This window comes from Solanum pennellii, chromosome 9 (assembly GCF_001406875.1).
Source record: "Solanum pennellii chromosome 9, SPENNV200".
NCBI lineage: Eukaryota > Viridiplantae > Streptophyta > Magnoliopsida > Solanales > Solanaceae > Solanum > Solanum pennellii.
Window position 1 is genome coordinate 6,683,359 of NC_028645.1, and position 16,150 is coordinate 6,699,508.

General features: G+C 34.2%; 1 protein-coding gene across 1 annotated transcript; it reads left to right on the forward strand.

The window, feature by feature from the left end:
- Positions 1-1,426: 1,426 nt before the first annotated feature.
- On the forward strand, positions 1,427-2,221 carry LOC107029950 (uncharacterized protein K02A2.6-like). Its single transcript, XM_015231381.1, has 2 exons — positions 1,427-1,861; positions 1,967-2,221. Exons 1-2 carry the CDS (start codon positions 1,427-1,429, stop codon positions 2,219-2,221), a joined length of 690 nt encoding a protein of 229 aa, XP_015086867.1.
- The last annotated feature ends 13,929 nt before the right edge of the window (positions 2,222-16,150 follow it).

Below are 16,150 nucleotides of genomic sequence, written 5' to 3' on the forward strand. Positions count from 1 at the left end.
TGTGCTAGGCACAAAGGCTGTTTCATGGTCTTCTAGAAAACAAAAAAATGTCACTTTATTGACTACTGAAGCGGAATTTGTTGCTGCTACAGCTTATGCTTGTCAAGCTGTTTGGTTAAGGAGAATTCTTCAAGAAGTACAATTAAAACAAGAAAGATCAACTACAATTTTCTGCGACAATAATTCGGCCATTAAGCTGTCAAAAATTCCTGTTTTACATGGAAGAAGCAAACACATTGATGTGACGTATTATTTCCTGCGAGATCTCAATAATGAAGGGACAATAGAGCAGCAGTACTGCCAAAGTGAAGACCAATTGACAGACATATTTACTAAACCTCTCAGGTTTCTCCCTTTCCAAAAGCTGAGGAAGTTGATGGGAGTCAATACAATGGATGAGTTCAAGAAGGTGCAGTTAAACTGAAGCTTGACAGCTTTCAGTTTAAGAGAGGGTGTTAGTTTTTAGACATTCAATTTAGTAATTAAAGTTCTGTTAGAAATAAAATGCCTATATGTTATGTTTGGGCTAATCTTTAGGAAGTAATTTAAACACGGGCAGCTTTCAAGTTTTAGGATTGTAGTTCCTAAAACTTAGCTTCAAGTTGTTTTTGATAGGAAAGAAACAAATTCCAGAGATATATTGTTCTGTGAGTAAAACGCAATAGAGAAGAAGAGAGGACTGATAGAAAAGAATTTTTTATTGACAGAAAAAAAACTGCGATGCAGTCATTCTAATAAGCAAAAACAGAGTAAATGTTAAGCTAAAATATAGTAACTATCCATCAAGATTTTCTCCTAAAACCTAGGTAACAACCCACGTTTAAACTACTTCCTAAAGACTAGGACAAACAAAACAGATAAGATTTATTTTCTAACAAAACTCTAATTTACTAAACTGAATTATTAAAACTAACACCCTCCCTTAAACTGAAAGCTCTCAAGCTTCAGTTTAACTTCAGCTTCTTGAACTCTTCAATTGTGCTGATGCCCATCAACCTCCTCAGCTTTTGAAAAGGAAGAGACTTGAGAGGTTTAGTAAAAATGTCCGCCAACTGAAGATGCTACATCCAACCAGAAGAAGTCGATACGCGTATGGATCTAAATTTCTTTCTAAGTGGAGAAATCCTGTATAGGAGGACTCCAGATTTGGGTCTTCTAAGATGTGTCGATGTTGTCGAAGATGCAAAACTTATTGAACAGATACATGCTAGAGTTTGTGGCACGCATATGAATGGGCACACATATAAATGGGCTCACCTTGGCAAGAAAGATCCTTCGAGCCGGTTATTTATGGATGACTATGGAGAATGATTGTTGCAAGTTTGTGCAGAAGTGTCATAAATGTCAAGTGCATGGTGATATGATCCGAGTGCCGCCTCACGAACTTAGTGCTATGAGTTCACCTTGGCCATTTGTAGCTTGGGGTATGGATGTCATCGGTCCGATAGAGTCAGCCGCTTCAAATGGACACAGATTCATTTTAGTTGCTATTGATTACTCCACCAAGTGGGTGGAAGCACCTTCGTACAAGTCGGTAACCAAGAAAGTTGTAACAAATTTTGTTCGCAACAATTTGATATGCAGGTTTGGGCTACTAGAATCCATCAACACTGATAATGGTGTGAATCTTAACAGTCACTTGATGAGAGATATATGTGAGCAATTCAAGATTACTCACCGAAACTCAACTGGTTATCACCCTCAAATGAACGGAGCTATAGAGGCCGCCAATAAGAACATCAAGAAGATTCTGAGGATAATGATTTACAACCATCTATGTTGGCATGAGTTGTTGCTATATGATTTATTGGGTTATCGAACGACTGTCAGAACGTCGACTGGAGCTACTCCATACTTGCTGGTATATGGAACAAAAGCAGTCATACCGGTTGAAGTTGAGATACCGTCTTTGAGAATCATCTAAGAAGCAGAATTAAGTAATGCTGAGTGGCTGCGCATTGATCAGTTAACGTTGATTGATGAGAAGAGAATGGTTGCCGTTTGTCATGGACAGTTATATCGACAAAGGATGATTCGTGCACTCCACAAGAGAGTAAGAGTTAAAAATTTTGAAATCGGTCAGTTAGTACTTAAGGGCATTTTTACTCATCAGGATGAGTACAAAGGAAAATTTGCACTAAATTGGCAAGGAACCTACATGGTTCGCAAAGTATTATCTGAAGGTGCTTTGGTCATGTCAGAGATGGATGACACCGCATGACCGAAATCGATCAACTCAGATGATGTCAAGATATACTATGTGTGAAGCTTAGTTTGTATTTCTATTGTTCTATTTTGCTTGTATTCGCTTTGTTTAAAATTTTATCCCTCTTGTAATGAACTACGTCTAACCTGAATTCTCAAGAATGAGATACGTAGGCAGCCTATGTTGGCCTCGGTCACCCCTTTTATCCCCTTTAAATATTTCTTTGTATTTGAACTACGTTCGACCTGAATTCTCAAGAATGAGATACATAGGCGGCCTATGTCGGCCTCGGTTGGTGTATTTATAAAGTTCTTATTTTTTTAATCCTTGAAGGGAATCATGTTTGACCTGATTCCTGCCTCAACGGTATACGTAGGCGCCACAAGGGTTCGATCATATTCCCGTAAGAGTTCTATTCCTCTTAACAATAGAAACCGGGATAGAATTTTTGAGAGGGACTCAAAAATTCTCAAGAAGAATATTTTTCCTCAACAATTCAAGAGTGAAGGTATTTTGAGATTTGCAACTGGGACACAATTCTTGAGAGGATCTCAAAAATTCAACGATTTTCTTAGCGACAGTTGAAAGATAAGCCGATACCTTTAACTGGGACATAAATTTTAAGGATGGCCTCAAAATTTCAAACATGGGTTTATCGAAAGTGTAGAGTGGCTTTGAATACTCCCCGTTGGATAATCAGATATACCTTCAAGCATCAGGCTCAGAGAAGTTCGCTAAGTCTGGCATGACATGACACTTGGCACTGACCATTTTCAAAATGTTACTTCTCAAATTTATTTTCTTAAAGATTTTCCTTTTGTGTTTCATCTGTTTTGGCATAACATAGTTTGTCTCATCTATCAAGAGTCGGGAGATCAGGAAATCAACCGGAGATAGAAGGACAAGGAGTAGACAACTGAAGAAATCGACACAGATTAGTTCATTTTTAAAACTAACAATTTTTCTGTGGAAGCAAGTTTATAGCTTTGCCATGAAATCAGCAAATTCTTCCGATGGATGAATATGGAAGTCAAAGGAGGAGAAAACTATCCCAAAATCAATAGTTTTTCTAAAAGCAGGAGTCATTTTATATCGCTTATGTCGGAGACTTGGGAATATGAATTGTTTATTTCAATCAATTTCCAATAATATGAAATTTCTCAATCAATTTCCAACAATATGAAATTTATAAAGAACGTCCAGCTAGATTCGAAGGTGAATCAAGCGAAAATCTCTAGGAAGAGTTTATGGTTTCAGTAAAGGACGTCTTTTGCATCATAATGTCGGATATGATATTATGCATTACCTGGAGGGGTCAGTTATTTTATTGTCGATCAAGACGATATACTATCTGGAAGTCGTTTTACCGTTATCAGCATTGGAGACGATATGATTATCCAGAAAGCACCCAGAAGATCACTATGTTGCTCGATTTAAGCACTATCTTCATTTGGTACCGAGGATGACATCAAGAGTTAAGATCATGCATCGCGAGAAGATTTCAGAGTTAAGATCATGCATCGCGAGAAGATTTCATACCTCGCAGAAATTTATGCATCGCGAGAGGATTTCATGCCTCGCAGAAAAGTTATGCATCGCGAGAAGATTTCATACCTCGCAGAAATTTATGCATCGCGAGAAGATTTCATACCTCGCAGAAATTTATGCATCGCGAGAAGATTTTATACGTCGCAGAAATTTATGCATTACGATATTCCATGCCTCGTTGAAATTTATGCATCGCGAGAGAGTTCATCCCTCGCAGAAAAGTTATGCATCGCGAGAAGAATTCATACCTCGTAGAAATTTATGCATCGCGGAAGATTTCATACCTCGCAGAAATTTAGGCATCGCGAGAGGATTTCATACCTCGTAGAAATTTATGCATTGCGATAAGAGTTCATATCTCGCAAAAATTTATGAATCGCGAGAAGATTTCATATCTCGCAAAAATTTATGCATCAGGAGAAGATTCTATGCCTCGTTGAAATTTATGCATCGCGAGAGGATTTCATGCCTCGCAGAAAATTTATGCATCGCGAGAAGAATTCATACCTCGAAGAAATTTATGCATCGCTAGAAGATTTCATATCTCGCAGAAATTTATGCATCGCGAGAGGATTTCATGCGTTGCAGAAAAGTTATGCATCGAGATAAGATTTCATACCTCGCAAAAATTTATTCATCGCGAGAAGATTTCATACCTCGCAGAAATTTATGCATCACGAGAAGATTATATGCCTCGTTGAAATTATGCATCGCGAGAGGATTTCATGCCACGCAGAAAAGTTATGCATCGTTAGAAGATTTCATACCTCTCTGAAACTTACGCATCGCGAGAAGATATTCATGCCCTGCAAGAAGTCATGCACTGCCAGAAAAGGAAATCGTGTATCCCAAGAGAAATGTTTACCCATCATCATCAACTGCATTCTTTATTTTGATAAAAGTAAACATCAAAGGAGCATGGAAGACGACATCAAGAGAAACATCAACATAGCATCAACTTTTATTTATGTTGACATCAAATGAACAATATATTGAAGATTACATTGAAAACATAAGACATAAACTTTGTTTTACGTCAAATCGATCAAGGTGACGTCAAATCAAGAAGGAGAACAACTGAGTGTCAACATGGTAAAAGACACTCTCTCCCATTTGAATTGCATTTTTAAGATGAAGAGTTTTATCTCAGTCTTTGTTGAAAGCATCCGAAAGGATGAATTCTCCAAAAACATAACCACAGGTGCGGACGACATCAAAAAGGATGCAGCACACCGTGGAAATTTAGCGACTTCCACCACAATAAAACCACACCCCTATAATAAAGGCATGTGGGTTTTTCTTTAGGTCTGTCAGTTTCCGTCTTGCATCTGAAAATTTGGTATCTGTCGGAAGCAAGTTTCCAATCTGAGTGACAATGCGCCAAGAGCTTTGGAAATTATGTCTGTGTAGGTTCTTAATTATGAGTGTGAAGCGCGCCACATTCATGGCTAAGAGGTTACAAACCTCCTTTTCATACTCAATTTTATTTGTCACTTATACAGAACCAAAGGTTATCTAGCAAAATACACTTCCTTTTCAACCGATCGAATCGAACTACAAACAACGTGATTCCTAGGTTAATGGATATGTAGGAGGACTCAATGTTGAAAACTCGGTTGTATTCTAACATTCGCTCTTAAATCCTACTCCCGAGCATTTCAGTCCCTTCATAATTCGGTATCAAAATGACTTTCGAATTCCTTCAAAATCATGCGTTAAATCAACGTAGAAGATACAAAATTCAATAAATACATACAAATGATACCCAAAAAAATATTTATGTAAAAAATTAATTTCTAAATATTATAAGTTCCTCAGTAATTAAACAAGGAACCAAAACTCCTATTAATATGTATAGGTTGGTTTGAAGACTGAAATAGTAAAACAAATATTGAAATCAGTTTTATCTAATTTGAAATATATATGGTTTTAACTAGACAAACTTTTATCCTAAATATTAACTTCATTCCTAGTTTAAACAAAAAATACAAACAATAACAATATATCAGTTGTGATTTTATAAGTCAAATTAACGGAGGTAATATTATGGGGACATTATTTCTATCTTTTTAGGGTAGAAAAGTTGTTCTAGATAGGCCATTAATGTAAAATATATGTACTCAAAGCATCATACAAAGAAAATAGTTCGGCAAAAAAATAGTATCTAGATAAATAAACAAATGAAGCAATATGTAATAGTGAAAATTAGGTAAAAAAGATACTACATGCAACTAAATAATACTACAACACCCGGCCACCTATTATTCATTTTACCTTTATCTTAGGGTTATATCCTTAATAAGTTGAAGAAGCGATACAGTGTCCCTAATTACCCCCCCCCCCCAGTTTCTTCTTTGTTTACCTATACTTCTCGTCAAACTTCTCACACCTCCTTAATGATGCATATTGGCTCCTATTCTTCACATGCACGTACCACTAGTCTCATTTTCTTACATTTTTCTACTATGGAATTTGTTCTGTAAGAAATGTATACAGAAGAAGGGAGGAATTTTATGCAAAAAAAATAAGAGAAATTCTCTCTATTTATAGCTGACAAAGGTTAAAGGTCAACCATCCGTTCTCTCCTCCTCGTAATCATATCCGAGATATCCTCGTGTATGCCTTTGCGTAAGTTTTGTTTCATCTGTTAGGCTTAATGTTGTATGGTCTGTAGATCGTATTTTTTTAGTGAGTTTCTGGAAGCATGATGGTACATATAGACATCGTCTCTATTTGCTGCTAATAATCTCTATTGTCATCTTCTCTTTGCCTTGCTCTCTCCAAATGTTTTATTTTGTCTTCGAGCTTCTAGTGTTATGTTCGGATAGCTTGATGTTCATATCTGCATATGCCCTTGCCTTTCTGGTTTTGGATTCTGCTAAAATTTTAGAAAATTCATCTTTTTAAGTGTACTTGAAGCATGAATCTATTGGCATTAAACATGGTGTACATAGCATGCTAATATATTATATATGTATGTATCTATTTTAGAGTATGGGGTTAATTTTGTTGGTTTAGTGGCATGTCATATGGTTTTGGTTTCTGCCAGATATTGATGATTTTTTTTTATACCTTTTTCTTGAGTGGGATCGATGCCAAGTTCGACTAATTGATACATGATCAATTGTATGGTAGCATAAGTAATAGCTGGTCATCTTTTTTTTTTTTTTTGATATATTTTTGGTCGTTTCTTTTTTTGTCAACATGCTAGTTTTTACTCACTCTATGCTCTTTATTTCTTATTGTTATGGGGTTTGTTCCATTCCTTTATCAAGAAGCTATATGTGTTGTATCGTTCATCAGAAATAGTGCTCTAATGACTTGAGTTTTAATCTTCTGATATTTACTTTTTTCCTTTTTTTTTTTGCTGCATGTGAACCCCTTCGAGTTCACTGTAAGCGCTCGCCTTCCCTTGTATTTTCGAGAGAGGGTCTCAAAGATTCATATTTTCTCCATATCGAGTCTCCCACCCATAAAATCCGACAAATAAATCTGAGAGTCAAAAGCCGAAGCGAGTGGAGGATTTGAAGAAGTTGGGTTAAAGGAGGCTCACTTTATATATTCATTCCTTATTGTATTTTGTTATCTTTGGGCCTAAGCCCTTGTCGTCTTTCTTTTGCAATTATTATTAAATTGTATGTTTAGTTTAGGACAGGTACAAAGTGAAATGGGTCTAAGGCCCAATACTAATATGGTCCAAATACCGGTTCAGGTGGACAGATAACCCGGATTTGGACCCAACTCTCTCTCTCTCTCTCTCTCTTATTATCGTTTATTTGCTTTTATTTGTCGGTAGTTTTAAAGTTAGAAACACCAAATCCCCGCAAGACGCCACTGTACTTCAACTTTTTAAACTAAATCAATCGCCTGTTAATAGACTTAAAAATGACTTAAATAAATTCCGCGAGTTAAATAATTCACTTAGAAGATAGGTTAGTAATTACAGAGACTAAGCAATTTTTTCAATCAAATTAAAGGTAGACAATTTTTAGCCAAAGTAAAGTTAGTTGTCGGATATTCACGAGTCAGTGAATATTTTAGGTGTTGTAAACCTTCATAAAATATAAATAGGAGTCTCCGAACCACTTTAAAGTTTTCAAAATGATTTTTCTGTTTAAGTGATTTTGAAAACATAGTTTTCTTGATTTTTCTTTAAAAATTAAGTGGCGACTCTAAAAAGTTGAAAACTTTACAAAAGAATATTATTTTCCTTTTCTGTAATAAAACAGAAATGGCCACTCCACTGGGGACTTGGAGGATTCTAACCTTAAAACTAATTCTATTTGGGTATTTGATATAGTTGCTTACTTAATTTCCTTGTTTTATTATTGAAACTGTTGCATTTTAATGGCATCGATTCCGCCAATCGGCAATAGTTTGCATTAGGACAATGGAAGCTACGTCGCTTACAAAAAATATTATTTTCCTTTTCTGTAATAAAACAATATTTTTTGTTTTATAACTAACGTATGTTATTTAATAATATTTCATTCAATATATACTTTTTAATTATACTCATTGGCAGGAGGACAAGTTTAACAAACGTATCCAGAGTGCTTTCAAGCATGTATGCATTTTCAAAATTCAACTAGATATTTGGATCAAATACTACATAATTAATTTTTTTTTTTATAAAATAAAATATCTATGATTATAAAAACTATATAAGTAACTCAGCTACAATATTTGTTTTGACAGATTTGAAAGATATTTAATTACTTAAAATTCAACTATTGTATCAACGTAATGATATTTTTTTTATTTAAATAAGTATTTCATTTATATTGAAGTCAGTTGTTGTTATACATAATAATTTTTATTTGTAGACATACAATTCATGCGCGACACACATACGCTAAACTAGTCAATCAAATGTGAACATATTTACTAGCAAGAAAGATATGTATCTCACTTTTCATTGTTATGATTTAGTATCGATATATCGTTCATACAAGTACTTTTTATATATAAGATATAGTATTTAAAGAACTTTACAAACAAAAAACTACCAGATTTGGACAGTTGGCCCCAAGTTTTGCTCAAGCACCTTAAACACAACTAATACATTATCGATCATATTTAAGGATATACACTAAGGTCATGTAATCTCCTTGCTTGGCTAGTTTAGGTCGATATAATACTCCGTAATAATTATGTGCCCATACCATCCACAGTTTGTCCTTTTTCTTGCATAAGTTTCATAGTAGGTTTTCAAGAATCACTTTCTTGTATGCCTCTAGGAAGTTCACACCTCCAATGGATTTGGGGCAACATAACATTTCAAAAGAAATCAATACTTTTTAGGGGCATCAACATATTAAGTTCATAAAAACCTTTCGCACATTGATCCAATGAATTGTACGATCTTCTTAGGTTGTGAGAAAACTTGTGACTAGAATATTTCTATGGCAAATAAGATACTTTTGCCTAACTGAAAATCTAGTGTTCTAACTTAAAATTCTTCTCAACTCATTTTATAAATTAGGGAAGACTAAAAAATGAGTAAAATCATTCTCTCGGATAATGATTGAATAAATAACCCTAATAACAGACTACACTATCTAGCTAACTATTAATATTCGAGGAAACTTAAGTTCACATTAAGTTTTGTTTGAGCAAATAGGTTTATAGGCTTTCTTCATGTATATTTTCACCATAGAACCTTTTTTACATGCCCTTCCTATTTTTGATATCATTATTGATAGCTCTTCTTGTAATAAAGTTGTATGATATATTTGCACCTGTTATTGAAATCATCAAATGTGACAATCTTGTTGTGATCATCTTTTATATGATATTTTATTTTATATAAATACTCCTTTAAAAAAGTACCTACTTATCCTCTATGAACCTTTTTTTGTTGACCTACTATATAATGCAACAATCAGCAAAATGCATACACACTTAACCCATACCAAATCATGTATAAGTTTATGTATTTTTTTTTATACATAACGGAATTGAATTAGATATTTCATGTAGAAAAATCTATTTTCTATGATAAATAATTAATTAGTTGATTGCATAATTATTTCATTTTGTGCAGAAAAATGAAGAAACCTCTACAAGTGGCACACAAAGCTTTCAAGGGCACAAGTCTGACTCGACTTTGGAAAAAGCTACGAGCATTACTGAGAATCTTGCCAATAAAGATGTGGAAAAAAATAGGTCAGGTCGTATTATAAATGTTTATATATTTAATTAAATTACTTTCAAGGCGATTTTTGATAATTATTCTTGAAGGGAACTCTATATCAATCCATATGAACCCTTTTTTTTAAATTTTAAATTCACCTTTCAAGTAAGTTTAAACTCTAAGAAATTTATACTATCAATTTTACTTATAAATATTGTGTGCAATGTCTAACATCCGTATTTATTTTTCTATATTGTAGGGTTCATTTCAATGACAATGACGGGACCTAGGGAACACTGGAATTTGCAATGAAGAGGAGATGAAGATCATAATTTCTCTAGATTATGATTTTAAGAAAGTTGATTTTGATGACGTAAAATGATATTTGGTAAAGTTTTTTGACGATCATGTGCTAGTGATGAAATAAGAGAGAACATAAAAAGTTGGAGAACATTTCAACATTACAATCTCCTTGTGTTTTAATTTAAATAGTTTCAGCTCACGTGTGTTGCACGTATAAGTTGAACTATCGGTACACTATTTTATAAAAACATTATCTATTAAATTATGTCTTTGAGTATATATATGAAAGACATAAAATAATAAACAAGTATTTGTGAATATTATAAATATGAATAGTGACTTGTTTGATGATGATTGTACATATATTATGCATCAATCCTAGCAAGGTATCTATCTGGAGCATTAGCAATATTTTGCTAGGTGTTGGGTTTTAAGACTGTTACAGGAAATGAAGGGTTGTGACTCTCCTGAAGGGTTGTGACTTTTCCAAAGAGTTGTGACCTTTAAGAAATGTTGTATCTTTTCTAGAGGGTTGTGACCATTGGAAAGATTGTGTCTTTTCCAAAGGGTTGCATGTGACCTTTCTAAAAGATTGTCTTTTTTCTAAAAAGTGTTGACCTATAACCTTTGTCGGCTATAAATAGAGAGAATTTCTCTTATTTTTTTTGCATATAATTCCTCCCTTATTCTGTATACATTTCTTACAGAACAAATTCCGTAGTAGAAAAAATTAAGAAAGTGAGACTGGTGGTACGTGCATGTGAAGAATAGGAGCCAATATGCATCATTAAGGAGGTGTGAGAAGTTTGACGAGATGTATAGGTAAACAAATAAGAAACTTGGGGGGGGGGGAGGTAATTAGGGACATTGTATCGCTTCTTCAACTTACTAAGGATATAACCCTAAGATAAAGGTAAAAGAATAATAGGTAGCAAAGTGTTGTAGTATTATTTAGTGTGTATGTAGTATCTTATTTACTTAATTTTCACAATCACATTTCTCTTCATTTGTTTATTTATCATGCTAGCTATTTTGTTGCCGAATTAGTTTCTTTCTATGATGCTTTGATTACATTTATTTTACATTAATGGCCTATCTAGAACAACTTTTCTACCCTACAAAGATAGAAATAATGTCTTCATAATCTTACCTCCCTTAATCTGACTTATAAAATCACCACTGATATATTGTTATTGTTTGTATTCTTTATTTAAACTAGTACGAAGTTTAATATTTAGGATAAAATGTTATCTAGTTAAAACCATATATAGTTCAAATTAGATAAAACTAATTTCAATATTTTTTTTACTATTTCAGTCTTCAAAACTAACCTATACATATTAATAGGAGTTTTGGTTCCCTGTTTAAATTACTGAGGAACTTATACTATTTAGAAATTATTATTTTATATCAATATTTTTTGTGCATATCATTATGTATTTAGTGAATTTTCCATCTTGCTACAAAACGTAAAGTAAGTCTTCTTATAATATTGAATATTGAATACTTTTGTAAGGTACGTTAGGTTATTTTTGGTTGACATTTCAATATTGAAAACTTTTGTAATGTATTTTGTTTTTCTATTTGGAGCTCATTGAATATCATAAATTTTTATTATTTACAGGAAATTAAATATTCATTATATTTTTGTTTTATAACTAACGTATATTATTTAATAATATTTCATTTAATATATATTTTTTTAATTATACCCATTGGCAGGAGCACAAGTTTAACAAACGTATCCAGAGTACTTTCAAGCATGTACGCATTTTCAAAATTCAACTAGATATTTGGATCAAATACTACATAATTAATTTTTTTCTTATAAAATAAAATATCTATATTTATAAATACTATATAAGTAACTCAGCTACAATATTTGTTTTGACAGATTTGAAAGATATTTAATTACTTAAAATTCAACTATTGTACCAACGTAATGATATTTTTTTTATCTAAATAAGTACTTCATTTATATTGAAGTCACTTGTTGTTATACATAATAATTTTTACTTGTAGACATACAATTTATGCGTGACACACATTCGCTCAACTAGTCAATCAAATGTGAACATATTTACTAGCAAGAAAGATTTCCCACAAAAAAAAGCTAAAAAATATCACTAACCTCTAAAGGAAATAGAGAGTAACTCTATATATCACTCGCGATTTCTTATGGGCACAGGCATCCCAGGTAATTCAGTCTTAAAACGGGCCCTACTTGAGCCTCCAAGGTCTAAATCCTTATCCAATATTTTTTAAGATATGGCCCCTCAAAGAGTTTATGCAGGAGGAACGCGAATGAGAATGTGGAACTAAAAGCTCCTCAAGAAGCTTCACAAGTTTTGGACAACCCTTTGGCTGAAGAAGTGATTAATGTAGAGTCTAGGGCTACTTTCCATGTGTTGTCTCAAGCCATGAAGCCCAAGGCAATAGAGACGGTGTGGTTTTCGTGAACCCAAATGTGGGTACAATGGCAACTAGAGTGAGGGACTTCACTAGGATGAATCCCCCGAAGGTTCATGGTTCCAAGGTTGAGGAAAGAGTTTATTGATGAGGTATACAAGATATTAATGATCATGCGAGTGATACCAGTGGAAAGAGAGGAATTTTTCGCTTAATAACTTAAGGGTATTACTCTAGTTTGGTTGAACCAATGGAAGGAAGAGAGGGTGGTCGCTGAGGGTTCTCTTAATTGGGAAAAGTTAAGGGCTTCTTTCCTTGGTAGGTTACTTACCCATGAGATTAGGGAGGCAAAGTTACTTTAGTTCATCAACCTTAATTAAGAAAATATGATTGTGAAGGAGTATGCCTTGAAGTTCACACAATTTTCTAGATATGCTCCTACCATGGTTACCAATCCTAGGGCAAGAATGAGTAAGTTTATTTTAGGACTGTCAGAGATGATGGTTAAGGAATGTCATATCGCCGTGCTTATCAATGAAATAGAAGTTTCTCATCTAATAATTCATGCTCAACAATTTAAAGAGGAAAAAACTAAGAAAAGGTCTAGAGAGGCAAATAGGGCAAAGACCGGTGATTGTTACTTTTAAGATTCAAGGTCTGATGGACATGGTCATTTTAGGTTTCAACAAAGGTTTTCCGGTCAAGTTTCATCCAATGATCCAACTCCTAATTACAAAAAAATAGAGGGTGTCTAACCCTAAGCCTCATAGAGTAAATAATGGTATAAATGGTTCTTTGGTTCCTTTATGACAAAAGTTTGGCAAGAGTCATTCGAGAAAATACTTGATGGGTACGAATAGTTATTTTGGTTGTGGCAAGAGTGGTTACCTCTTAAGGGATTTTCCATCTAAAATTGACAAGGTAAAGGATGGTAGTCAAGTTCTTCCTAGTGATTCAGGTTAAGTCCTCAAATGCAAAACCGATTCTATACACTTCACCATGAGCAAGAGTGTCTCCCGATGTGGTTATAAGTATGTTGAAATTATTTCATCTTGATGTTTATGATTTACTTGATTTCGATTCTACCTTGTATTTTGTGACTCTATACGTGGCTATGAGGTTTGATGTTCTTCAAGATGTGTTGATAGACGATTTTTGTGTCTCCAAACCTATTGGTGAATTTATTGTGGCTATGAGAGTCTATAGAAATTGTCTTGTCTCCTTATCTCGTAGAGTTGCTCATGTTGATCTTGTATATTTTAATATGTTAGATTTAGATGCTAATTTTGGTATAGACTACCTTCATTCTTGTTATGCTTCTATCAATTGTAGTACCTGAGTGCTCAATTATCAATTTCCTAAGGAGCCTTTCCTAGAGTTGAAAGGGGGGAATTTTACGCCTAAGGGTTAGTTTGTTTCTTCCTTTAAATCTAGTAAAATTATTTATAAGGATTGCATTAATCGTCTTGTTTAGGTTAGAGATAGAGATTCTGAAATCCCTATTCTTGAGTCGGTCCTAGTTTGTTTTCTCATGATCTACCCGGTATTTATTCCGAAAGGAAAATAGACTTTGGTATTGACCTTCTCCAATATACGCCACATATCTCTATTCCTTCTTGCCATATGGATTCGGTTGAACTTATGGAATTGAAAGAGAAATTGAAGGTTTTTTTTATAGTGGTTTCATCTGATCTAGTATCTCTCCATGGGATGCTCCAGTTTTGTTTGTTTGTAAGAAGTATGGTTCCCTTTGCATGTATATTTTATATAAGAAAATGAAAAAAGTTATCATAAAGAATAAATATTATCTTCCAAGGATAGACGATTTTCTTGATCAACTACAGGGAACAAGTTACTTTTCTAAGATCGACCTCCGGGTGGGTTATCACCAATTAAGGGTTAAAGAGGATGACATGTTGAAGATGGAATTCGAACTTGATATGGTAAGTATGAGTTTTTCTATTGTCATTTTGGTTGACTAATTCTCCGACTGCATATATGGATTTAATGAATAGGGCGTTTAGAATACCTTGATATTTTTGTGATTGTGTTTATCGATGATATCTTGAGTAATTCAAGAAGTAAGGATGTGCATGTCAATTATTTGATTATTGTGTTGCAAGTCCTCAAAGACCAACAACTTTTTCCAAAGTTTAGTAAATGCAAGTTTTTGTTGAGATTCGTGGCTTTTCTTGGTCACATAGTTTCCTATAAGGGTATTGAGGTAGATCCTAAGAAGAAAAATGTGGTTGGGAGTTCTATCCCCTTTGTATATTCAAAGTTTCTTGGGTTTGAATGGTTACTATAGATGGTTTGTTGAAATGTTTCCTTTGTTCATCTCTCCAGTGACGACATTGAACCAAAGGGAAGTTAAATTCTTGTGGTTGGAATCACGTGAAAAGAGTTTTTAAGAGTTTTAAGATAGACTTACCTCCACTCCGGTGTTGGCTTTACCGGAATAATTCAATGGGTTTAATTGTTTATTGTGATGCTTTAAGGATTGGACTATGGTGTGTTCTTGTGCTAAATGGGAAGGTTGTTGTTTATGCTTAACGATAACTTAAAGTTCATGGAAAGAACTATCCTACCCATTATTTGGAACTAGCTGCAGTTGTGTTTTCCTTAAAGATCTGGAGGCATTACCTATATGGTGTTCATGTTGATGTCTTTACTGACCACACTAGTTTGCAGTATGTGTTCAAGCAAAAGGATCTAAATCTTCACCAAAGAAGGTGGATTGAGTTGCTAAGGAATTACAATATGAGTGTTCTCTATCATTTTGATAAGGTGAATATGGTGGCGGATGGTCTTAGTCAATTATAAATGGGTGTATTGCACATGAGCTAGTTCGTGATGTTCATTGATTTCCCCAATTGGATGTTCAGTTGATTGGTGCTAATGAAGGTGGTATTATGGTTCATCATGGTTCAGATTCGTCTTTTGTGTCATATATGAAAGACAAGAAAGGTCTTGACCCGATTTTGAATTAGTTGAAGGTAGTGATGCTTAAAAAGTCTATTGAGGCTTTCTCACTAGGGGAGGTGGTGTGCTTTGATATCAAGGTCATTGCTGTTTTCCCAATGTTGATTACATGAGAGAGCAGATCTTATTAGAATCATATAGTTCTTGGTATTCTATTCATAGACAACCACCAATATGTACTATGAATTGCAGAAGGTCTTTTGTTAAATTGGATGAAGAAGAATATTGTGAAATTTGTGGATAAGTGTCTTAATTATCAACAAGTGAAAATTGAGCATCTGTAACGACCTGTTTAGTCGTTTTGAGCAGCAGATTTTATTTCTGGAAAAACTCTGTGAGTCGACGGAACCCACGACGGACCGTCATGGGCACGACGGGCCGTCGAGGGTGTCTCGTTCCAAAAGACTTAGACTTCTGAAATTTGGGTACTGAAATCGACTCTCTGAACTTCGCAACGGACCTGCAGGACGAACCGTCGTGGGCACGACGGACCGTCGCAGGTGTCTCGTTCCAGAACACTTAGACTTCTGAAATTTGGGTACTGAAATCGACTCTCTGAACTTCGT